Genomic DNA, 25,453 nt, shown 5'->3' with positions numbered 1-25,453 from the left:
CTATCTAGCCCCCCCCGCCTGAAACTTTCCAGCATGTCTCTCCTCCACCCAGATCTCTGTTCACCCTTCTCTCCTCCAACAGCGCGCTGGGGGAGGGGGGGGGGGGCTTAGAAAGTGGGGCCGCGTTGAAACTCAATAGGCAAACGGCAGAGAAGGGGCCCCAAGCGTCTCTCTCAGCGCGAGCAATGAGGATGTGCACCCGCTCGGTAGTAGGCCAGCCTCGGCCAACGCGCTGGCACGTAACTCTGCCGGATAAACATCGGTCCTGCAAACCGGGCCCCGCCGCGCCCTCCGCAGATAGTGCAGGAAAGCAGCGACGGGCGGAGGCTGAAGGATTAAACGCCCCCTGGGGGGCTCCAGGCGCTTCCGGGAACAGGAGGGCGGGACGCCGGGGCTCAGCGGAGCTAACACAAGCCCGAGGCCACCTCCCCTTTGCCCAGCGCCACCGGAGCCGCTTCACTCGACCTGCGCTCAGCAGCGATCGACGCCGCCAGCCGCTCCCGCACCGGTACCGCAGCAGCCGCCGCTGGTTCCAGCCGCGGTGCCCGGGGGCCGCCCGCGTGTGGGGCGGGTGCTGCCGCGCTCGCTGCCCGGGGGGCGCTAGGAACCCGGAGCCGGGCGGCGGCGGCGGGGGTAGGGCTGCGGGGCGGGCCGGGGCCGGGGCCGGGGCTGCGACTTGTGTTTAGTTTCCAGCCTGGGGCTCGGGGTCGCTCGGGTCTGGCGGGCGGGCAGGAGACGCTGGGAGGCGGAGTCGGCCCCGGGCATCGGCCCCAGCGGGGCTGGCTCAAGCAGCCGAGGGCGGGGGGGGTCCTGCTGGGGTCCGGTGAGTTTTGTTTCTCTTGCAGTGACCGCTCCCGCTCGGGGCGCTGGGACAGCGTGTGCGGTGGGGGGTGAGAGCCAGGAAGCGAACCGTGACCCCCGCGTGTGATGGAAGCCGCCGCAGCCGGGGGGAGCGGCACCCTGTGCTCCTGGTGGGATGGGCGGGAGCGAGGGGGCAGCTCTGCCTGGGGGCGTATGGCGGGGACAGGGGAGGAGTCAGGCTCCTAGGAGACCAGACCCCGGAATCTTGACTCCACAACTCACAGGAGGCACCTGGGGGCCTTTCCCTGCCTTGAGAAGGTGGCTCAGCCTGTGGCTTCCTCCTCCCAGTAAGATCAGGTGGAGGAGGGGGGTTATTTAGCCTTATGGTGCCTCCTAACCCTGTGATTCTGTGCGCCTGGCGCTGGGTTTCTTAGTGCCAGCCAAGGACCCTTCCCTGGTTCCCTTGCTGGTGGGGTAGGACAGAGCTGGTGGGTGTGGTACATGCAGCACAGGATGCTGGTACTTGGGATTTATTAAATCTGTTGCACATACAGGGGCCCTGCCTTGACTGTTGACTCTTGGGGGAGAGGCTCTGGCGATGGGAGGTGCCTGGCACTGCCATTCACTGAGGCAGTAAAACAGAGCAGGTGTCTCTAAATGAATCCCTGCAGCCCAGGAGAGAAGGAGACAATAAAGCTTGCAATGAACATACTACGGTTATTTTCATAACCTCTGTATCATGGCATAAATCCGCACTACCCATGACAAAACTGAGTCTGAAGATTTTACGATCCACTGCAAGGCCCGCATGTTGTTTTGGCTGGTATTTCAATAAGTATATAATGTTGTAGCCCTGTTAGTCCCAAGATATAAGAGACAAGGTGGGTGAGGTAATAGCTTTTATTAGACCAACTTCTGTTGGTGAGAGAGACAAGCTTTCCAGCTATACAGAGCTCTTCAATACCTTTCTGAGACCCGAAGAAGTTTTAAAACTTGTCTGTCTCACCAACAGAAGTTGCTCCAATAAAAGCTGTTGCCTTCCCCACCTTGTCTCTCTAATAAGTCTCTAAAACAGACAGTACAAACTCACTGGAAGGTTAGACTGTGAACCTGAATTAAATTTTAATTGAAATGTGGGGATTATTTTTTTCTGACTCATTGCTTGTATTATGCACATTCTGGGTTCCTCACTTTCTTTTCCTCGCTTTACAGATAGAGCTAACTGTATTTCTAAAGTTATGTGACATTGTGGTCACCAGATAGTCTTATGTATTAGAGTAAAACAAGCTTTTTCTTTTTGAGGGGTGGGGATAGCCACTTCTGGGTACACCCTTTAGGCCCCAGTCCTCAAGCAAACCCTGCATAAAGGCCCACTCACTGCTTCATGGAGTCCTACCAGGCTGCAGAGGTCCAGACTTGCAGACAGACTTACTGCAAGATTGTGGCCTTAGTTTTTAAGATAACTGTATATCTGCACAAACATTACAACTTGTTAAATACTGCCTTGGCTCCCATTACACTCCCACACAAGGGGAGATAGATATAGGTATGCATACACAATTTTTTATGAGATGAATTTTTAAAATTCAAAACTATTCACAGTATTCAGAGAGCAGAGAAGAGATTTTTGACATTGATTTGACAAAAACTAATCAGTTGGCTGCCTTGTAGATGTCACATTTGGAATGGGCCTTAAGGAAGGATTTAAATATGGGGATTGAAGTTGCTTTGCAGACTAGTTCAAGAAGGGAGTTTCATGCATGGGAGAAGTGCCGACGTGGAGAGAAGATATTTGGTAGTAGAGGTTCTTTAATTTAGCAGACAGAGGCATAACGAGATCCTATAGCTGGAAGTTGAAGCTTGACAAAATCAAATGGAAAGTAAAGTGCAAATTTTGAACAGGGAGGATAATTAACCATTGAAATAACTTACCAAAAGACTTGATGGTGTCTCAATCACTTCACATTTTTTAAATTAAGATATGCTGTAGTTCAACCACAAGTTATGGGGTTGATGTTGCCCTAATGAGCGTGTCTGAAGAACCTTCACATGCTCATAAGGAGAGTGAAACTCTTAGAGTTAGGCGGATGGTCATGAGGGACCACTGTAATCCTTAAAATCTGAGTCCTATACAAACTTGATGTTTGCTAGCAGAGGTAGAGTGGAGGGACTGGGGCAGTTTTGGCATTGGGGGCGGTGGGGGGGTGTTGAAATGAACAGACAAAGAAGGTAGACCAGTTATGCAGGGCCTTGAAGTCAAGAACAAGAAGCTTGAACGTAATGCAGTTTGGAAGGGGAGCAAGCCCTTTGATAAACAAATCCCTCACATCTCCTAGTTTCCCATTTCTACTCCGTAACTTTTTGTTTCGTTCAACTGGATTTATTGAATATACGTTAAATACAGTATTTAAACAGAGATGGGCAACATGATACACACTGCTACCTGACACGTGCCTCGGATGTACTGTGAGGAACAATATGAAATTAAGTGATCTTTTATTATTATAGCCTCTTAATATCTCTGTGATAGTTTTTCAATGTTATGTCAATTCTAAAAAAGGTAGCTCTTATTCTCATGTATATACAGGTTAGCAGTTATCAAATACATTTGATTTTTTCCCCTAATTTTGACTGTTTTCCCTCTTTCAGCTTCAGTAACTAGAGGAGAAATGCACTGCAAATTTGCAAGACTGTAAAGCCTGTGGCAGCTGTCATGATTGCAGGATTGGTTCTTTTTAGAGTGTGTTGACCATAGATCTAGAAATTTTTCTAAATTACAAAAGAATGATCTGTTGTGGCATGGAAACTCACACTGTAATGCAGGGAGTTATCCTACACAGCACAGAGCAAAGGGGAAATACGAGAAATGCCCTTTTATGAGATCCCAGAATTTTATTCCCTCTGACATGTAGCCGTCTGTACCAGCGCACATACAGACTCCACTGTTTGGTAAACTAAAAAACCAACTCCATTATCATAGTCATGAAAGGAATCTGATTGGCTAGGCCTAATAATAGGGCCCGTGATATACATAGACCTGTATACCACAGAGAGATGCTTTCCTCTAAGGGAGAGGGAGAAGAATGTTCTTTTTCCTAATAGGATTATTGTAAAATGGAAAAGGGCAGATGATTCAGTTACTCGGTAATATTGCCATCAAACCAGATGGTCAATTAATATTCTAAATCAAACAGAGTCCAAATGTATTTCTGCTATTTCCACGTTAGCACTATCTCGGAACCAGAGTGAGTGCCCCTTTGTACTTTGATTATCTGTTTTAGGGTTGGATAAACTTCTGTCTTCAGTAATAAGACAGCATGATCACAACGGATCGGTCTTGCAATATTTGGTCAGAGGTGTTTAGGAGGTAGCAGGTCTGCGATTTGCTTTCTTGTCTCCTCGTTTGGAGTCAAGGAGGACAAAGAACAAATGCCAGTACTGAGTCTGTTGTTTTTCTAGAACATAATAAATTTAATTTCAATCAACTTGCAACTTAAGTTCAAGGTGCTTTTAATAGTGCCAAAAAGATACATGATGCAAAAACCAAATAAGCAAAAAACACCACGGGAATTTAAAACTATAAAACATGTATCACATCTACACAAGAGAGAGGGAGATCCAATTCTAGTACAGGGAGGGGGCAAATTGGCTTACACCTCATCCGTATCCTCTGGCCCGTCAGTGTGGGTTAGAGTATCCCACAGGGCTTCCCTAATTTGTGCCCTGTCTGTCTTGGATTGATAGGCCTTGTGACAGCTGAGGAATAGCCAGTGCATAGGAATGCACTAGTCAAGCCTTCCTCCCCCAGCACACCATCTAATATTGAAAAATATGGAAAACAAAAATAAGATTGTCCATTCTCTCACTCTGTATGATATAAAATAGAAGAGATCTGTCTTCCACTCCCAACCCTCAATTTTCTTGACAAGTGGGATGTGAGCAGGCCATTCCAAAGAGTGTAGTTCTTGTCCAGTGGACGCATTACTGTAAGATTACTTATCAACTGCTGATCATGAGGGCTGGAAAAAGGGAATCAGAGCGGTTACAGTGTGCAGTTTGGCACAAGTGACAAGTTGTAAAGGTGCAGATCAGTCATGCTGAGCTTGTATTGGTGACTTCACTCGAATCATGTGGTTCGTCTCACAGCACACAATAGATCATGAACTCTAATTTTGCAATCTTTAACTAAACCGCTCATATTCTAGGCGGATCCATTCAGCTGTAAGTGACGTGAATAAAAAAACCAGCAGGTTGGGGCAAAAGGTCTGTGTTGCAGACTCTGTGCAAACTTTGAATCAGGAATTAAGCACCCCTGAGCACTGAGATTGCCCCCAACAGAGTGGTTCCTTTGAAACTTTCCATTTTAAACAAAACAACCTTTCTCACAGTGAACAACTCCTAAAAGAGACACATCCATTGATGAGAATGCATACCCTAAATTCAAAATGTTATGTCCCGATGGAAGGCATGTGGATACAATGGTACTGGGTGACCACGTAACAACCTAGATGGATCATCTTTGCATCGTTGTTAACGTAAATGTGGTCTACAAGTTTGGACATTTGATGAGTCTGACAATTTTCTCTTCTGCCTCTTCCCAAACCCATTCGCTGCACTTGGCTCTCAGACCTGTGTATTAATGGAACTATCTTGCTGGCAAATCAGAAGTCTTATCTGTGTGACAGCTGTCAGGACCATGATATTCTGTAACCTAGAAACCCAACACAAATAGTAACACTGGGAATAGAGTAACAGTCGTGTTAGTCTGTATTCACAAAAAGAAAAGGAGTACTTGTGGCATCTTAGAGACTAACCAATTTATTTGAGCATAAGCTTTCGTGAGCTACAGCTCCCTTCATCGGATGCATACTGTAGAAAGTGTAGAAGATCTTTTTGTGTGTATAAAAAGATCTTCTACACTTTCCACAGTATGCATCCGATGAAGTGAGCTGTAGCTCACGAAAGCTTATGCTCAAATAAATTAGTTAGTCTCTAAGGTGCCACAAGTACTCCTTTTCTTTTTACTGGGAATAGATAATCCAGTCCAGTGTTTCTCAAATGTGACCACCAGGGGCTTTTTGTGGGGCCACAGACCACCTGGGTGGTGATGGGGGAGAGGGAGCAAAGCATTATCTCCCCTCCTCCCCCCCCCTCCTGTTGTTCCCTTCCAGGATGCACCACCCTGAACCGCCTCTGGAGACAGGTGAGGCACAACCCTGAAGAAGCAAGGTGAATTCTGGACCTATGGGGCAGGGGCACAGCGGGGGTTGGGCTTCAGTCTTGGGGTGGTTGGGTGGTGGGATTTAGGGAGCCGGGCTGTGTGGACCAGGGCTTCAACCACGGGGCTTTGTGCGCCAACACCTGGCTGCAGCCGCGATGTTTTGGGTGCTGACCCCTAGCTCTAGCCACATGGCCCCGGCCTGCAGCCAGGCCCACAGGGCTTCAGGCTCCAACCCCTAGCTGTGCGGCGGCAGGCTCTGATTCCTGGCTCTGGCTCTGCGGCACCAACCCCTGGCTCCATGTTCTGACTCCCGGCCCTGGTCACGAGCCCTCAATGCCAACCCCTAACCCCAGCTGTACAACAGTGGACACCACCCTGGGCTCTGGTGGGTGCTGGTCCTGGGCGTCAGTCCCTGTCAGTGATTGCCAATTCCTGATGCCAGCCCCAGCTGCGGATCCCCAGCCCGGGCTGCTGATCACAGGAGCTGGCCTGGCCACTGACCCCTAGCCCTGGCTGTGCATCAGTGGATGTCAGCCCCGGGCTCTAGGAGTGCAGATCTAGCCCTGGGTGCAGATTCCTGGTGGCGGGCTCCAACCCCCGTCTGCGTGGCGGCAGGCTCCAACTCCAAGCCCTGGCTGCCGACCCCTAGCTCTGGACTTGCAGCAACGGCCACTGGTCCCAGGTACTGACTCCCCAGCCCCTGCCGTGAGTGCCGACCTGAGCTCTGGCAGGAGCTGGCCCTGGGTGCCGATCCCCAGCCCTGGCAGGTGCTGGCCCTGGGGCTGAGCCACAGCTCCGGGCACATAGCAGCAGGTTCTGACTCCGGCTCCTGACTCTGACTGTGCAGCTCCTGCCCCCATGCTCTGGCCGCTGGCACTGACCCCCGGGTCTGGTCACAGGGCTCACCGTCCACCCCCATCACTCCTGATCTCTGCTGCCTCACCTGGCCCTGCATCCGACCCCCCACCCCCATTGCCCCTGGACCCCACTGCCTTCCTGGTCCCACATCCATCCCCCCATTGCTCCTGACCCCTGCTGATTCCCCCTCCATCCAGGGCTTAATTTGTCCTGGGGCTTGCTGCAAAAAGTGGTATTAACAAACGTGCAAATATCACTTTTCACAGCATTATTTTTATTATTGAGTCTGCAAAAAAAAAAAACCTACATAAGTAAATTACAATGATTTGGATGTCTATATGTGCATATATATTTATTTTTCCTAAAGTGAATAAAGTAATTTAGGAAATAGTGTCAGTGCGACCACCAGCAAGAGTTGGTGGCCGTACTCTGAGGCCACCAAAAAATTTTTTGTGAGAACCCCTGAATTCTAGTCTCTGATAAAGGCCCAGTCACTACATGTAGTCAATTAGACCAATGGCAGAAAAATAATCGAAGTGTAGCCGACTACAATAAGCATACTGCAAAGTATGTCTGAAAGTGGAAACTTAGGAAATTTGCAAGGGCATGATGGTATTTTTCTTCCAATACTTTAAAAATAATTGTTTAGGTGTTAGCTGGATGGAATCAAAACTGAAAACTTTGTCACAAAAAATAATCTTTAAATAGCATTTTTTTTTATTTCAAAATTCTGGTAGTACTGGGTTATCCCTTTCTGACAGCTCAGAGGAATAAGATGTGGAGTTACTTATCTTAGACCACAGAGAAAGTCCATTTCAGAACCAGGAAAAGAGCTTCTGGTTCCCAGTCTTTTGCTTGGATTGCTGGAACAATAAAACGTTTCGATGGAATTACATAGAAAATCTGCTGTGTTACAACAGTTCAACTGGCTAGCGTGTGTGTCTAGTAGGATTTTTGCTACTGCAGTTGTAACATACAATGTGGTTGGAGTGTGTTTTCCAGTAAGATGGCTACAAAAATTTGCATGAGTAAACTTAACTGCATTCTGTGCAGGGCAAAATTTTTTATTTTTTGTAAGTCCCACAAAGTGACATCACTAAATATTATTGTTGCCGGCACAGAGTGCCCGAGGCAGGCAACAGCAAGGTTGGTTGCCCGGTGTGCGTCACCCAATAATCACAACGGGGTGGAGAAGCGGAAAAGTTTATTTGAAGCTTCAACTGGTATAGGGAGACAGTAACCTCAAATCCTGTACACAGAGCAGGAAGTTACACAGACTTTTATACATCCTTTCTTCAACATACTTATCCAATAGCAAGCTGCCCTAAATATCCATATAGCCGGCCAATCCAGATACCAGCTAGTTCCCTTTTTCTTTGTACCATCTGTTAAACCATATATAAAGCTGCTTTGTTCAGCATTGTTCTGCCATATCTGCCCTGTCTGGCCTTGTTTAGTTTCAGACAGTCTGATTTTGCAACATATTGTTGCAAAATCCCCAGCATAACTGTTGCGAGTGCCTCTGGGAGGGGGGGCCAAGGACACTTGGGCCTAGTGCGAGGGGGCTTCATTGACACTCGTGGTCTTCCATACCGTCGAGTTACCTAGTGGCCATGCCCAGTGTCCCCAACATTATCCTTAATTCAGTGTTGTAGAGTAAATGCCCTTCTTATTGCTTGAGCTCTGATAATTTTCAGAGTACACCTCAAATATCTAAAGATCAATCAGATGATAATGTAGTGTAGAAAACCCATCCTGGTTAATCTCAAATTTAAATTTTAGTTAATCATTCTCAGTGAAACAGAAAAAAAAAATCTCCAACTAAATGTTTTTCTCTTTGTGAGGGCTGGAGGGCTGTGGAGATTGGTGCTCTTATTTTTAATTTAAATGCAGTTCTTTTGCACTCTTTCCTGAGTTTAACAAAGCCTCTGTCTTGAGTCAGTTACAGTAACGTACAATATCAGACAAATATACTTGACAGTTTGGCAGGCGTGTTGAATAATGCCTTAGTTAACAGCAAAGCTGACAGCAAGCATTTTTCTTTTGTTGAAACAAGAAGTTAGTAGGATGTGGGTTTTTTCCTCTGTGTTAGACATTGTGAGTTGGGAATGTGAATTTGGTGTAGGTTTGTGTTTTGTAGCAATAAACATACCAATGTTAGTTGCTGCCTTAGGATAAAAGATTTGAGACATTTTGAAGTTTTTGTTACTGGCTGAGATCATAAAATGGCTGTAAATTGTTATCTGTAGTTAATCCACTATTATCATCTCAACTGCTCATGTTGTAGGTGGCTGGATCTGTAACCTCAGGTTAACATTTAACCCTCCCCCACTTCCTTCAGGTGGACTGTTCGCACTTATTTTCTAACAACCTCAGAAGTGCAAGTGCAAGTGTTTACCTGTGTGGTGTAAAATTCTCTGTGGATTTTTTTTTTAAATTCAGTCTAAGCTTTACAGTACACAAGTGTCTCATGTTCCAATGGTACTTAGGGTAACCAGACATGGACTGAATCAGACTTCGAGTTTCTGGTAACACTGCAACAGGAACCAATTTGTAATCTCTGGATGTCATCATGACCAACAGTAGTTCCTCTCCCCTCTTTTTTTTTTTTTTTTTCTTTTTCTTTCAAGAGTCAATGGGGCAATAGGATGGAGGCTGGGCTCTGGGACCCTCCCCCCTCATGGGGTCTCAGTGGCTAGACTTCAGCTTGTGCCTGAATTCTATACTGAAGTTTTATAGCCCTGCAGCCCTGAGTCAGCTGACCCACGCTAGACACATCTGTGCCTCAGATCTTTCACTGCAGTGTAGACATAGCCTGTGTGTCTTGCCCAAGGCCACACAGGAAGCCTGTAGCAGACCAGGGAGTTGATACTGGGTCTCCTGCGTCCCAAAATAGCACTGTAATCAACAGTCCATCCTTCTACAAAAATAATTTCTTTGCTACTGTGCTGTAACTGTGCACTTGAGAAATCCCCTAAATAGCTGAAATAGTTTTAGAATATTTTTATTAGAAAGTTGCCTTGACAGTTTTGTAAAGACTCTCCAGTTTCTTTTAGCTCTTTATTGCCATATCACTAACCAAATAAATCCCCCCCCCCAACAATTAATTTAAATTAGTATTGCCTGCTGGTTATAGGTTCTGAAAATACAAAACATATCAATCAGCTCTAATTCATAGAATCATAGAATAATAGGACTGGAAGGGACCTTGAGAGGTCATCTAGTCCAGTCCCCTGCACTCCTGGTAGGACTAAGTATTATCTAGGCCATTTCTGACAGAGGTTTTTATAACCTGCTGTCATAAAAATAAAGGGAAGGACAACTACCTTTCTGTATACAGTGCTATAAAATCCCTCCTGGCCAGAGGCAAAACCCTTTCACCTGTAAAGGGTTAAGAAGTGATGGTAACCTCACTGACACCTGACCAAAATGACCAATGAGGAGACAAGATACTTTCAAATCGGGAAGAGGGGAAACAAAGGGTCTGTCTGTGTGATGCTTTTGCCGGGAACAGATCAGGAATGCAGTCTCAGAAACTCTGTAAAGTTAGTAAGTAATCTAGCTAGAAATGCGTTAGATTTCCTTTTGTTTAATGGCTGGTAAAATACACTGTACTGAATGGAATGTATATTCCTGTTTTTGTGTCTTTTTGTAACTTAAGGTTTTGCCTAGAGGGATTCTCTATATGTTTTGAATCTGTTTTCCCTGTAAGGTATTTACCATCCTGATTTTACAGAGGTGATTCTTTTACTTTTTCTTTAATTAAAATTCTTCTTTGGAGAACCTGATTGCTTTTTCATTGTTCTTAAGATCCAAGGGTTTGGGTCTGTGTTCACCTATACAAATTGGTGAGGATTTTTATCAAGCCTTCCCCAGGAAAGGGGGTGTAGGGCTTGGGGGGATATTTTGGGGGAAGACGTCTCCAAGTGGGTTCTTTCGCTGTTCTTTGTTTAACACGCTTGGTGGTGGCAGCATACGGTTCAAGGACAAGGCAAAGTTTGTACCTTGGGGAAGTTTTTAACCTGAGCTGGTAAAAATAAGCTTAGGGGGTCTTTCATGCAGGTCCCCACATCGGTACCCTAGAGTTCAGAGCGGGGAAGGAACCTTGACACCTGCTCTTAAAAATCTCCAATGACGGAGATTCCACAACCTCCCTAGGCAATTTATTCCAGTGCTTAACCTGACAGTTAGGAAGTTTTTCCTAATGTCCAACCTAAACCTCCCTTGCTGCAATTTAAGCCCATTGCTTCTTGTCCTATCCTCAGAGGTTAAGAAAAACTATTTTTCTCCCTCCTCCTTGTAACAACTTTTGCGTACTTGAAAACTGTTATCATGTCTTCTCTCAATCTTCTCTTTTCTAGACTAAACAAACCCAGATTTTTCAATCTTTCCTCATAAGTCATGTTTTCTAGACCTTTAATTGTTTTTGTTGCTCTTCTCTGGATTCTCTCCAATCTGTCCACCTTTCCTGAAATGTGGCACCCAGATTGGGAGCTTTCCAGTAATTTCTTTATGCATAAGTATATTTATAATGAGCAACTACCGGGTGACAGCATAAAAATAAAGCCACTATATTATGGAGATTAGTAAACAGACTGCAGTGTGGGCTCCTTTTCACTGGCTATTGGATGGAGACAACCAAATTAACTTCATAAAAGCTACAGAACAGTCATCAGATGCCAACACAAACTTTGTTTTATTACTAGTATGTGTTCTTGGATGGGCACATATGTTTACTACTCATCTTCATTAGACTTTCTTTAATCCTAAAGAGTCTGTCATATTACAATGTGAATTAAGGATAATATTCCTTTTAAAATCCTCTTGTCATGATTGCTCCCAATTGGTTGAGTGAAAAATGCTGGAAGCAGAATCTCCTGTTGGTCACTGACACAGGAATAGATGGGCTGAGAGTATAAAACTAACCCAGTGCTGAACAATTGCCCTCTAATTGAGGTGTCAGGAAGGGAAGAGGAAAGGAAGTTAAAAATGACTGAAACATTAAAGAGAAAAGTCTATTATAAAGAGCTCTTTTTGTACCTGTGTTTCCCTCACCATCATAACCTCTCTTTCTTCCTACTGTGCCCATTATATTTTCCTACTTCTTTTCCCATTTTGCCTCAATCTCCCTATCTCTGCAGAAGTGGCACTCCACCCCTCTTAGGACATATAGTCGCAGGATCCACTTTCCATAACTCTGCTGTGAAATAGAAGACAAACACTATCCTAGTGGGCTAGAAACAGAGAAGTAATATGTGGATTTACCACTAATGAGTGAATAAGGCAGATGTTTATAGAACTTTAAACCCAAAATCACTTTTTAGTTGACTAAGAAAGTTACCAACCCAGATCATAAAGTACATGCAGTGAATATTTTACACCAGAAAATGTAATATAAATTCAAATAATTATGTACTGCAGGTTGGATTAAAGTAAATTTGAGGCATTAAGTATTGCACAACTGTGACTTACACAATGTGCCTCCAATAATGACCATTAAATATAGAACAAATTCAACATCTGCTGATAAATTTGGATCACCTGTATAAATATGAAATATAAATTGTATTCGTGTGGCTAGACAGTTCTGTAAGCTAGGTACTGAATTCCTGAAAAACTGTGTATAATGTTTTTGAAAATCAACACAAATCTTAGAGAATTGGAAAACTTTGCAATTTTTGTGAGTTTGTCCCACTTGTTATCTGAAGGCTCTTATATAAACTTGGATTTTGAGAGAGAGAGAGAGACAGAACACATTGTCCTTAAACTTATTTGACACTGTGCTAGATCCTGAGGTGGTGTAAAACCAGTGTGGTTCCACTGACTTCAGTGGAGTTATGGTGCTTTATACCAGCTGAGAATCTGGCACATTAAATACTCCATTATATTTTAAATCTGTATCTTATATGATCTTTCCTTTGTGTTTTATAGGTTCTGAACCATGGATAACCTCAGTAAAGCAAACACCACCTTTGCACTCAACCTGTTCAAAAAGCTGAGTGAAAATGCCAATACACAGAACTTATTCTTTTCTCCTTTGAGTATCTCCTCTGCTTTGTCCATGGTTTTTTTGGGTGCAAAAGGTAACACTGCAGCCCAGATGGCAAAGGTATGTCTGGATAAACGTGAACCACTTAACACAACTTTGCTCTAGAAGCTGAACTACAGATCTCTATTGAATGTTCTGTACCTATGGAAAACTCCCATTATTATCCTTGTGAGCCTGAGAGTAGAACTTTGGTGGCACCATACAGCTGAGGTGCCTTGAAAAAGAGAGAGCTGTCTAGCTGCCTCAAGAGTTAGAAAAGAACTTCTTCAATTACATTCTCTGCTATTAATATCAGATTATACTAGTAACCTAAATATGTCTTAAAAACATAGCCAGGAACATTTTCTTAAAATCAGGCCCCCTGTAAGGTGTCAAGTTGGGCAACCAAAAAAAATCACTAGTCGCTTTTGAAAATGTAGGCCTCGTTCATTAAATTCTTAATGCCAAATCCTGCTCCAGTGAGCACTCAGAACCTCGAGAGAGAAAGAGGGCCTAGGGAAGAAGAGTTGGGTCCCAAGTATGGAGCCCTGAGGTCCCACTGAAAGCTCAAGCAAAGACCTAAGAGGAGAACCAGGAGATGGAGTCACAAATGCTAAGGGAGAACAAGATTTAGAAAAGGAGAGTGATCAATAGTGGCAAAATTGGCAGGAGTCAGGGAAGATGAGCATGGAGTTGAGGCCCTGAGATCTGGCTGAAAAGAGGTTATTAGAGGGAAGGACTTCTGTGTGGCATCTACATCCTTTTAGGTTCTCTTAGCTTGTACTTCTCTTATATTTTTAGTATAGTCTACTTGGAGTCTTGGGGTGAGAATTACAAATTTCAAAACTAGATTTGTAGCTGTCCACTTAGAGCCTTATACAATATTTGGCTTGGGGAGGGGAAGAGTATGTCTAAACGTGCAGCTTCAACAGTAAAATAGGGTGGAGTTAAAACTGATTCCTTATAATCTGTAAGGACTTTTAGAATTGGCATGTATATGACTTTTTGTTTAGAATGATGTTGCTAAAAATTACATGCACTAGTGGGTGTGCCGAAGTGGCATGACCTGTGAGTCCGTGACAGTGGGTGTGAACATTCCCTTGTTCTGTGTCAATAAAATCTGTTGCTCAAAATATCAAGCAGTACAACAGCTCTGCAATTGTCCTGGAATTCATATCATGGCATTTTTTAGCAGTTATTACTTTGAAGCAAACCCAACATTTGGGAGGTAGTTTTTTTGTAAAAATTCAATCTTTTTAGTGTCACTTTAACTCAAACCAAGGGTGAATTTTAAGCTTTGATACTAGGGTTATTTATTTAAACTACAATGTTTAAATAAACACTGAGACAAATTCTTCTGTTGCATTGGTGTAAAACTGGAGTAACTATTAGATTTCAGTGGAATCGTGTCCGATTTACACCTATGTAAATGAAAGCAAAGTTTGACTTGATCTTGATTTTCAAAACGTTGACCTACTAGATGTGACATCAGTGAATTTAGCCCAGAGACTTACCATGGGTCTCCCTCAGAGTTATCCCAGACTGCATTTGGTTGAATTCGGCCTGTTGTGTCCGATGGGGACTGTGCCTTCGATGAGCTGCCCGTCTCCCCTGTTGTCTGTTTGGTCCTTTGGGAAGCCTCTGAGGTCTTGGGCTATTTTTGTCACTTTGGGCATTTGCCTCCCCACATGCAATGAAGCACTGTAGAGCTAAAGTTTTCCCTTAGAAAGGGATGTTCAGGGTGTCTTACTTCACTACAGTGTTTCATACTATAAGAGCCATTCTTGATCTCTATTAAATAAATCTCGTTCATATTAAAGCAAAGGACTAATGTACTGGAGCACTAAGTCATTCCATAACATTTCTTCATTCCACTAATGTTTAAGCTCAGATAAAAGCCAGATCTGTTCTTGAATGTATTCCCAAGAGAACCTGTGCTAACTATTGTACTATAAGGTGCTTCATCTTAGTGAAGAAGGAAAAGAATGGGGAATGGAACAATGCAAACATAAAATGATGCAACAAAAATCCATTATGGAAGGCAAAATGGAGACCATGTTGCAAAGACAGCAGCATCCTATGGTAGTGCTTGAATTGAAGGCATAGTTCCAAAACATTGCTAGAAGCTTTGGGAAAAGGACTGTTGAAAGGGATACCATCAACATAATCTTACCTTGTCTGAATTTTTTTTAACCTCTTAGTGTTGCAAGTAACAGTTAAGATTAGGGAAAAATAAGGGACATTTCCCCCAGTTTGTATACTTGTGCATTTGACAGCACTTGGTGCTTCACTGTTTCTTCCATAGAGACATTTTCCCTGTTTGTCAGGCTCTTTTGCACAATGAAACAAATTAAAAGAAAGTAATTATAAAGCTACAAAAATTGACATGGGGATATAGAGACAAGTATAGGACCCGAAGCTACTTTAAATTCATGTATGTTTTGAAACTGAGTAGATTTCAAGTTGATGGTTTTCCTTTAAACTCTCCAGAACTGTTCATTTTATGTGCCCTAAAGGTAGGACTGAGTGAGGGGTCTCTTCAGAACAGCTATGTTTATTCCCACGGTAAAAATTTGTATGCAGTTTCTCTCTCCTCACCTGCACAATGAGCTCCAAATGTGTTGGGTTTTGGGAAATCCTTTCCCTTTTAGGGCTGTCTTGGGTGTTCAGGCTGCAGCTTTCATCTCTAAGCTGCTGAAAGGCATTGTACTAACCTGTTCCAAAGTGCATGTTTCAGCACATGTGTGTCATGCTGAGTGTATTCCTCTCTTTTTCTATAGGTGCTTTCTCTGGACGAAACTGAAGACATTCACGATGGATACCAGGCCCTTATTTCTGAAATTAACAAACCAGGCACTAATTATTTGCTTAGGATTGCCAACCGGCTCTATGGGGAAAAGACGTTTAAATTTCTTGCAGTAAGTCAAACGTTCAGTTTGCTTTTGTGTTAACACATTTGCTACGCTTCCATTTCTGAGTGCAAATAAAGGTGTTGGCTTTAATCTGCAGGAACTATGTAGTTCAGGACCTGACTAACCAAAGCCAGTCTCCTTGTAAAATCCATTCATGTGCTCAGCTGACTGTTTGACAGTCCCTAGCTCTGAACTCTAGAGAACTGGAGCAGAGCGTTGTCAATGGAAGGTCCATCAAACCCCAACTCTTCAGCATTCCATTAATCACTCAGGTATTTTTGGCCAGGAGCTAAGATTAAGGATTTCCTTCAAATGGTGGACAGGGAGGGTAATAGGCATTATTGTGTGACTTTTTGCGGTGTCTTCCTTCCCCCTAAATTGGGCAGTGCATTCAAAGGACACAGCAACGGGCACATAATTATTTTTTTAAATCAGACAGAAGAATGATTAAAAATTCTCCAAAGACTTAGCTGAGAATAACAGCTACTGGGGTATACATTTCCCTTTTAAAATGTGTCCAAAAACGTGTACCCCTAATTTTAACCTTACTCTTTCCGATACCCTTCCTTCATCTCAAAAAATTAAGAGATAACTGAAAATCTCTCAAGTTTTAGATTCTAAAAAACAAACTTGCATTTTCAGTAAGGTAATCAACCTTACCTGCCCCATTTTACAGTAATTCTGTTACTAAAAGGATTGCCAGTATAAATTGGCTCAGATCAAGAGTTCCTCTTCTCAATTAAAGTTAAAACCACTGTGATTACATATTTAAACTTTGCATGTTTGGCATTTGGTCCATAAAACAGAAGACTTCAAAATACAAATTGGAGAGAGAGAGCATGATTTTGGCCTAACCACATAATTACTGACCTATTGATATTTGCACAGCAGGCCTTTTATAAGGCTGAAGAGCACGTGGTTATGGTCCACACATACTGTAGAAAAAGATATAGAACCCCCCTGAGGTTTCACTTCTGAACTAGATCAGGTTTGGGTTACTCTGGGAGGGTTACAAAAAACTTTATCTAGAGATTGATTTACAAAGCCTTGTACTCTCAAACGGAAGCAAATTGATTGCATTACTCTCAGCATGCAGTCTTGTTGAACTGTCAGTAAGCCAGCTGCTTGGACTAATGTAATAATAGAAAATAAAACATTCAGTTTGAAAAGAAGTGACAACAAGTTGGTGTTAAAGACTATTTTATGACCCCTTCTGAAGGGGTGGGAGAGGAAGAGGTAGATTCTATGTTTGAGTCTTCTACAACTGCACATCAGAAAAATATACTGTTAAGACATCCTGCTTTGTTTGTCCTAGACATTTATAGATTCCTGCCAGAAATTCTACCATGCAGAGCTAGAACAACTTGACTTCTCTAGAGCTGCAGAAGATTCCAGAAAACACATAAATGCCTGGGTAGAAGAAAAAACTGAAGGTAAGTAGCTTGCAGAGTTCCAGTGTCTTTCTGAACAGCCAAAGCCTGCTTAAAAAGCATATGGTCTTAGGAGAGATACAATAAGGGAAGGAGAGGAAAAACAGAACTGAATCCTTCAGATTAAGATGTAGTTCTTGTCTTGTGCAGTAGGTAGAAGATACTGTAGTTAATAACGCAACTAAGTAGATAGGTGTGTACCAGCTAAAATCTGTTCTTCCTTTAATGTGTCCTAAAGGTAAAATCCAGAATCTGTTGGCTCAGAGTATTGTTGATTCAATGACCAGACTGGTCTTGGTGAATGCCATCTACTTCAAAGGCAACTGGGAAACCCAATTCAACAAGGATTGCACAGTGGAAAGGCAATTTAAAATTAACAAGGTATGAAGTAGGGAAATGTCACTAATTTTGCAGTACTCTTCACCCAGAGAAAACAAGAAATGCTTTTAATCAGGATTACCCTAAATACACTTTACCAGAATCCTCTATTCTATCCCATCCCATCCCCTCAACACAACCCCTTTGGTTAGTTTATTGCAAACATCTTTGAAACTACATTTTCAATTAAATACATTAACTTAGCTGTATCCCTTGTTTCGCTTTCTGCTGCACCTCTCACTGTATCTTTTCAGTGTTGGAGGGAGGTAGCCTTTAACATAAAATTTTAACATGGAAGGGAAGAATGTGGATAAACGAGTGTCGGATTCCATAAATTGGAATCCCATAAATTGTTCAGTGGTTAGAGAACCTGGAAGTCATTTAACCTCCTTGTCCTCTAATGTGCTGCAGTTTTGTGTGCAGAACTACCACAGAATTAAGGTTACTTACAGAAACTGGTCCCTTCTGCTTCAGTTTTTACCCAGTGATAAAATTGGAACACAAATAATGCTCAAGTACCTCACGTCTTGTAAGGTTTGATTTGTGGCGATGGCTAATTCTCCTCACATCAATGTAAATCAGGAGCAACTCTACTGCAGTCCGTGGAGGTAAATGAGTGTATGCTCTTTGGGACAGGGACGGTCTTCTTGCTGGGACAGTGGTGTCCTGGTCCATGACTGGGATTCCAAGGGGTACAACAGTATAAAAAGTGTGAGAAGAATTGGGTCCTAGGGAACACACGTGTTCAGATGCTTTGGCACATGCAACACTTCTCTTTACAGCAAGCTTTGATCAAAACAAGATCATTTTTGCTTTAAAATTGATTCCACAATTAAATTGATACAAATTAGATCAGGTTTCTTTTTTTTAGCTACTCACATCACAGTGTGAAAATCTCATCTTAAAGTGCATCCATACTACCCCAAGGCATAATACAGTAATTCTCATTGTGGCAATAGGCCAGCCCTCCTTCTTGCAGAAGCTCATCCATCCTCATGGGACTGTCTCAAAATAGCACAAACAGGGACTGGTAACATGATTCTGGAGAGCTAAATCCATTTGCATACCAAGAAACTGAATGAAATGTGAGCCATCCTGTGTGACTTGTACCCATCCCTTCCTGGATGGTGAAAGACATTCAGGAGTGTCTGGAAGCACTACTGTCTCTTAATGCCATCTTTTAGAGAGAGAATTTTATTGTCCAGCCCAACACATGTTATAGTCAGGCCAGCACTCCAGAAGCCGTGAATGGAAACCAGACTTTACTAATTACTGCTTGAGGGTCTAACTTCTTTCCAGTTTGTGAATAATGTAATGAAAATGCAAGTGGATACACCTGCTTACCATCTGTATAGTTGACCTCCCCAAATCTGGGCTTCAGATCTTGATAGGTAACAGACAGCACAAGTAGTGTTGATGGATGACCTGCTCTTGTCCATGGATAAGAGACATACATTCACATTACTGGATCTCTCTGAAGCATTTGATAGAATGCTATTGTCCTGCCTTAGACCTACTGGGGAGTTGGTGCCAATCTTTCCTACCAGGCCATCCCCAGAAAGAGCCCTAACTTGTGAAGTTGCTTAGTTCTCCCTTTTCTTCTTTGGGGGTTGGGGGGAACCTGTACTATGCTGACTCCCCATTGAATACAGGGTCATATTAAGGTTTTGACCCTAATCTTCAAAGCTGTCTCTGAAACTAGGCTGAGCTACCAGAGGACTGCATTTTCTTCTTGACAAGGAATATAACCTTTAAAGGAATTCATTAGGAACTACAGAACTGTCAGTCACCAAAACTCGAGTGGAAGACAGCAGATGACCCACAGCTATGAAATTCACTTTATAAGGCATAGGAATGACCACAAATCTCAGTGCTTCCAGAACAAACTGTAAAACTTACTTTTATCCTCAGCCTGCTTACACTTACTAGTCATAATGAACTGTCAGAAATGAAGTTCAGATAAGCACTCAGAAATCTAGATGCTACCTGAGCTTTTAGGCTCCGCTCTGGTATCAACCGTGAACACTCCCAACAGCCTTTCCAGCATACTAATAGCCATTCTCTTTAATCTACTTACAGGATCACTGTTTGTTTTTGCTGCCTGCTCCTTCCCTAAAATACGGCAAGATCCTTAAGAAAATCTGACTTTGTGCCCCTGTCCACTCAACCCCTCCTTTTCTGTATTACCAGGCAATATCAGCGATGGCCATATTTGCCATTTAGCAGTCAGAGATTTGAAATCTCCTGCCTACTAACCTTTTAGATTTAAGTTTTGGAAAAGTTGGATTAATGGCCTTACGGTTTCAGGCTAATTCCTATTTTCTCATCTTGTTACTCATCTTGAATGACACGAAAATAATGAAAAAGCCTCACAAGCCTGTGCTCCATAAGAAAAAGGGTAGGAGATAGTGGATTTCAAAATGGTCATTTCAAACCATTAGTGGCTTTATAATTTTAGGATTTAATTATTTGTATAATGTCAGTAAAATATTTTATATTTCTTTTGAGATTGCATTCCAGGACCAGTAGCCTAGAAGAACTAAATATTTAAGCTGAAGATGTTCCCTGTCCATTTGAAGCCAAGATTAAAATGTTTTTAAATTAAAAGGCTTGAATCCAGGTGTGAAACTCTTTAGGCACAGAGGTCCAGTGTTTTTACAATTTTGTTGATAGGAAGCTACACACTAAGCAACTAAAATACCTCTGTTGTTTTCCTAAAAATAAATCTCAAGGGACTGGGCATTACAAATGGGAAAAGCCTGATGAAATTCTGGTTCATTACCTCCCAACCCAATGGGCAATGGTAGGATCCTTCCCTACAATATTTTCTAGTGCTCTGTCCAGCCTAGTTTCAGATGTCATAAGTGATTTGAATCCCAGTTCTTCTAGGTTAGTACCAACATGCTGGATCTGTATTACTTGTTGACACTGATACTTTTTTTTTTTTTTTTTTTTTAAAGAATGAGACCAAACCAGTGCAGATGATGTTCAAGAAAGCTAAATTTAACATGAGCTACATGGCAGACTTTCGGACCAAAATCCTTGACCTCCCTTATGTTGATAACGAGACTAGTATGATCATCCTACTTCCTGATGAAATCCAAGATAATTCCACTGGCCTGGAACAGGTAAGGCATTTGTACCGAATACAAAGGCAGCTCAAATCCTGCCAGAGAAGAGCATTTGACTAAATCTCATTTGGAGCTTGGGACTTGAATTCACAAATCTAAACTCACCAGTATTAACACAAGGTGGGAGAGCTGAGAACGCGTTGCATCTGTCCCCCAAGGGATGGAAATACCATGTGTCACTGTCAAGTAAACCCAGCTCTCTCTGATGTCCAGAGAAATGTTAAGTTCTGAAAAGAGAGACTTCTTGACCAGAGGAGGGGTCACAGGGAGTGGGATGAAGCCAGAATGTAGTGAGCGACAGACTGAAGGAGATCCTGGAGAGCTTCCATTCTCACAAAAATCACTTCCTGTTTGACAGATTTTCCCCATATTCCTTTCTAACTGTTGTGGGTTGGGCTCTCCCTCACTGTACCTAACAGTTGCTTCATATGGGAGCCTTCAAGTGCTCCTCCATTCAAGAGATACTGATTTCCTTTCTGTACTATATTGTTACTGAGCTGGCAAGGGATGGCGAAATAGTAATGCTTCTCCCACAGTAGCCATGTGTCATAAATATAAAGGGAAGGGTAACCACCTTTCTGTATACACTGCTATAAAATCCCTTCTGGCCAGAGGCAACATCCTGTTAAGGGTTAAGACGCTCAGGCTAACCTGGCTAGCACCTGACCCAAAGGACCAATAAGGGGACAAGATACTTTCAAATCTTGGGGGGGGGGGGGGGAGCCTTTTGTTTTGTGCTCTTTGTTTATGTGGTTGTTCTCTCTTGGGACTGAGAGAGGCCAGACAGAAATCCATCTTCTCCAACCCATCCTAATCCAAGCCTCCAATATTGCAACCAGTATAGGTAAGTCAGTCAAGGCGGATTAGTTTCTTTTGTTTTATGTGAATTTTCCCTCTGTTAAGAGGGAGGTTTATTCCTGTTTTCTGTAACTTTAAGGGTTTGCCCAGAGGGGGATCCTCTGTGTTTTGAATCTGAATACCCGTAAAATATTCTCCATCCTGATTTTACAGATTTGGTTTTCACCTTTCTTTTAAGAACTTGACTGATTTTTCCATTGTTCAAAGATCCAGTGGTTTGGGTCTTCGATGATTTTGTAACCAATTGGTTAAGATATTATTCTCAAGCCTCCCCGGGAAAGGGGGTGTGTAGGGCTTGGGGGGGATGGGGGCGGGGGGAAAGACGTCTCCAAGTGGTCTCTTCCTCTGTTTTGTTTAAAACGCTTGGTGGTGGCAGCATACTGTTCAAGGGTTCAAGGACAAGGCAAAGTTTGTACCTTGGGGAAGTTTTTTTTAAACTTAAGCTAGTAAGAATAAGCTCAGGGGGTCTTTCATGCGGGTCCCCACATCTGTACTCTAGAGTTCAGAGTGGGGAAGGAACCTTGACACCATGTCTTCCAAGTACACTTCATTACTAGTGACAACATGCAATTGTATTAACTTGTCACCATGAAAGATGGATTTGTGACGGTACTTGCATATAGTACAGTGGGGCTCTGATCCTAATTAGAGGACCTTTTGACTATACTGATATAAGAATGTATCTGAATGCCATTTATTTTTTGCTTCTGACTACAGCAGTAGCATTCACTCCAGACCAGGAAAGGATGCTAATCCCTGCTGTGTAAACACACACAGTGGTCATTGTTTCATTAGTATAAATTCCTGGCTTTTCTTCCTCTTTAATTTTGACTCTTTTTCTTATAGCTGGAAAGAGAACTTACATATGAGAAACTTATAGAGTGGATAAATGCAGAAATGGACTATAGTGAAGTGGAGGTATTTTTACCCAGATTTAAGCTGGTGCAAACTTATGATCTGAAGCCTGTTCTGAAGAGCATGGGAATGGCTGATGCATTTGACGAAAGGAAGGTGGATTTATCTGGAATGTCAGCCAGCAATGACCTAGTTCTGTCTGAGGTTGTTCACAAGTCCTTTGTGGAGGTAAACGAAGAAGGCACAGAGGCAGCAGCTGCTACTGCAGTAGTGAGCAATTTCCGATGTGCACTGATTGTACCACGGTTCACTGCTGACCATCCTTTCCTCTTCTTTATCCGGCACAACAAAACTGGCAACATTCTGTTCTATGGCAGATTTTGTTCCCCCTAAAAAGAAAAAATGCAGCCATTAACACAGTGAAGCTATTTCCATTGTACTATCTTGGGATTTTTTTTTGCATTCTAAGCAACAAGATTTGTACAGATGCTGTACGTTACATGGTGCAACCCTAAACACTCTTCTCTCTTGTGCCTGAAACCGCTTTTTGTAGTCCTCTATTCAAATTTAAGCAACAGTTTTAAATAATAGGATCATTTAAGAATGTCTGTTCCAAGTGGTAAGACTTAAAATGGCATTTACCATAGTTCACTGGAAAACACCCCTTGTATCCTGTATATCTAAATAAATGCAGATTTCTTTAGCTTGAGTCCTGGCTCATCTTTAGCCATAACTACTTGCTTAATGCATCCCTCCATCTCTGTACATATTCCCCTAGAAATCTGGTTCTCATACTTGGGGTTGCTTAGCAACAAGTGGTAAGATCTTGTGGGGAGAGGAAGAAAGACTGGCTTCTGACTGACCTCCAAATGCTTTTTGCAAATTTCCCTTCTCCCTGTCTTATTTTCCAGACTGGTTCCTTCCATGTCTAGCTGTGCAGCCATCTAACAGATTTTTATGAACAATACTAACACAACTGTCATTGGGGAATAATTGATTAAGTACTTATTCAAGACAAGGAATGAAGTCAACTCCACTGAAGTCAATGGTAAAACTTCTTATTGACTTCAGTGGGGTCAGAATTTCACTCTGCATGTATCTTATCACTAGTTAACCTGGGTTACATTAATGTTTTTAACACTTGTGAAATAGGACAGACATTTCTATCTATAGCAAAGATTATAATAAACTTCCAGGACACATACAGTAACTTAAATGTGAGAGCTCTCATTTGTATCTAATGTAACAAACCACGAAGGCAATATGTAACTCAGCCGTTTGTACAGCTTTTTTGCTCAGACGAATAATGCTAAACTCTCCAGCCATAGTGGCTTTATATAGTGATTTTGGTCTTGCTGTTTCTGCTCCTTGAACCAAAAATAAAGGAACTGATGTGAAGTGCTATGTCGTCAGGTTTTGTTTGGTTTTAATTGTGTAATTCTTCAGCTGTAGTGTGATCGAAACAAATGTGTGAATTTTTGCCATCGATAACTACCAGGGACAGGCTCTACCATTCTAAGACTGCACTAGCAGGGCTCCCACTCCATTGAAGTCCAGTATGTATTGCCTCCTTTATAATACTTGGCTGCCAAGAACATGTGTAAATAGAGTCAATAGAGTGGTTAACTTGGAACACAGAAGTTAGTGCTGTTCTGAGTGTTGAAGCTAATTCAGTTTCAGCGTCCAATTAGGTTTGCCAACAGCACCTCTTAACCTGGCAGAGTGAAGTCTGAATAGGTAAGGAATAGTGTCAATGAAAACCTTGTTGTCTGAAAATAACCTTTCACTGTATTATAAATTGCAATAAGATACCAGTCCTGGGTTGTATGCAAGGTTTTCATTCCCTCTGTCAACTACAAATCCTGACCCTTCACAATCTTTGCCCTTACAGGCACTGGTACAGAGTTCGGCATTATCCACAAAACTGTAAGGAAGTAGAAACACTGACTTGACTTTAAAGGAGGTGAAAAGGAACAATCCCTGTGGGCAGAGCTAGGGCATTCTAAGCTGCCCTGGGATTTGACAGTGGGCATGCACCACAGCAGTTCCTTAACTCTGGAGAAATTTAGGGAAACCCTCCTACCAGCTGAAGCAGTTCACTATTAAAACATATTTCATTATGTGTATTTCAGTAGTGCCTAGAGCTCCAACCATTACTGGGGGCCTATTGCGTTTGTACACCGCCTACTACAGGGAGACAAAATAGTCAAAACAGAAGAAGGGGGAAGTAAAGTGCCTCGTCCAAAGTCACAGCAGGTCACTGGCAGAGCTGGGAGTAGCACCCACATTTCCTAACTTCCAGTCCAGTGCCCTGTATCTTAGATCCACGCTGCCTTATTGTCACCACGGAGCCAAAAATCATTGGTGGCAGGAACAACACAACTGACTTCAGATGAGTTGCTTGTGCTTCCATCAGCAATGATTTTTGACCCATAATTCTTTCACTTGGCAGGAAAGAAATGAGAGACTTTGTTAGTTTCATTTATACTATTGCCTGCAACTTGTGTATTTTTTTTTTAAAATTGTCATCCATTACTCAAATGCAGTAGAAATTCTGTGCTAAAAAGTAAATGCAAGCTTAGAATTTAAGTTGCTCTATATGACTAAATTAAACTGAGTGATATTACTGCTTTACTTCCATAGTTTTGGGATTTTAAAATCCCAAAGTCACATGCTTCAGTATCAAGTTCCAAGACCGTGAAAAGAGAAAATAAAAGCAAGGGCTGTTTGCAGTGGTGTCCTGACCAAATCCCAAATTAGGTTAAGGCATTCTGAAACCTATATTAACCACTTCTTCAGTCTGTTCTAAACCAACGCTCCTATGCAATACTGAAAATCTGCTTCAGTTCAGAGGTGACTGCATTTCTGTGGTAGGTAAAGTAATACCATAGACTTGCTAACTGTACCTTTTACGATAATTTACTTCACCTCAATCTTTGGTGTATTCTAGGTGTTCCCCATAGTAAGTAAGGGAAAGTTTA

The 25,453-nt window shown here is 42.6% G+C and overlaps 1 protein-coding gene across 8 annotated transcripts; it reads left to right on the top strand.

Moving 5' to 3' along the window:
• Nucleotides 1-371: 371 nt before the first annotated feature.
• Nucleotides 372-23,870, top strand: LOC102943045 (serpin B6). 8 transcript variants are annotated; one of them, XM_043540191.1, is made up of 8 exons: nucleotides 375-508; nucleotides 1,356-1,517; nucleotides 12,812-12,989; nucleotides 15,689-15,826; nucleotides 17,136-17,253; nucleotides 17,489-17,631; nucleotides 20,589-20,756; nucleotides 22,464-23,870. In XM_043540191.1, the coding sequence occupies exons 3-8, from the start codon at nucleotides 12,822-12,824 to the stop codon at nucleotides 22,863-22,865; spliced, it is 1,137 nt and encodes a 378-aa protein (XP_043396126.1). In that variant the 5' UTR covers nucleotides 375-508; nucleotides 1,356-1,517; nucleotides 12,812-12,821; the 3' UTR covers nucleotides 22,866-23,870. The 8 variants fall into 8 exon arrangements, with proteins under 8 accessions (XP_037749180.1, XP_043396126.1, XP_037749181.1 ...); XM_037893253.2 differs by having other exon boundaries at nucleotides 1,356-1,624; XM_043540190.1 differs by lacking the exon at nucleotides 1,356-1,517 and adding an exon at nucleotides 10,542-10,618 and having other exon boundaries at nucleotides 387-508.
• The last annotated feature ends 1,583 nt before the right edge of the window (nucleotides 23,871-25,453 follow it).

The sequence above is a fragment of the Chelonia mydas genome, chromosome 2 (genome assembly GCF_015237465.2).
Source record: "Chelonia mydas isolate rCheMyd1 chromosome 2, rCheMyd1.pri.v2, whole genome shotgun sequence".
In the NCBI taxonomy this organism is placed as follows: domain Eukaryota; kingdom Metazoa; phylum Chordata; order Testudines; family Cheloniidae; genus Chelonia; species Chelonia mydas.
This window is presented reverse-complemented; position numbering and strand designations above follow the sequence as displayed.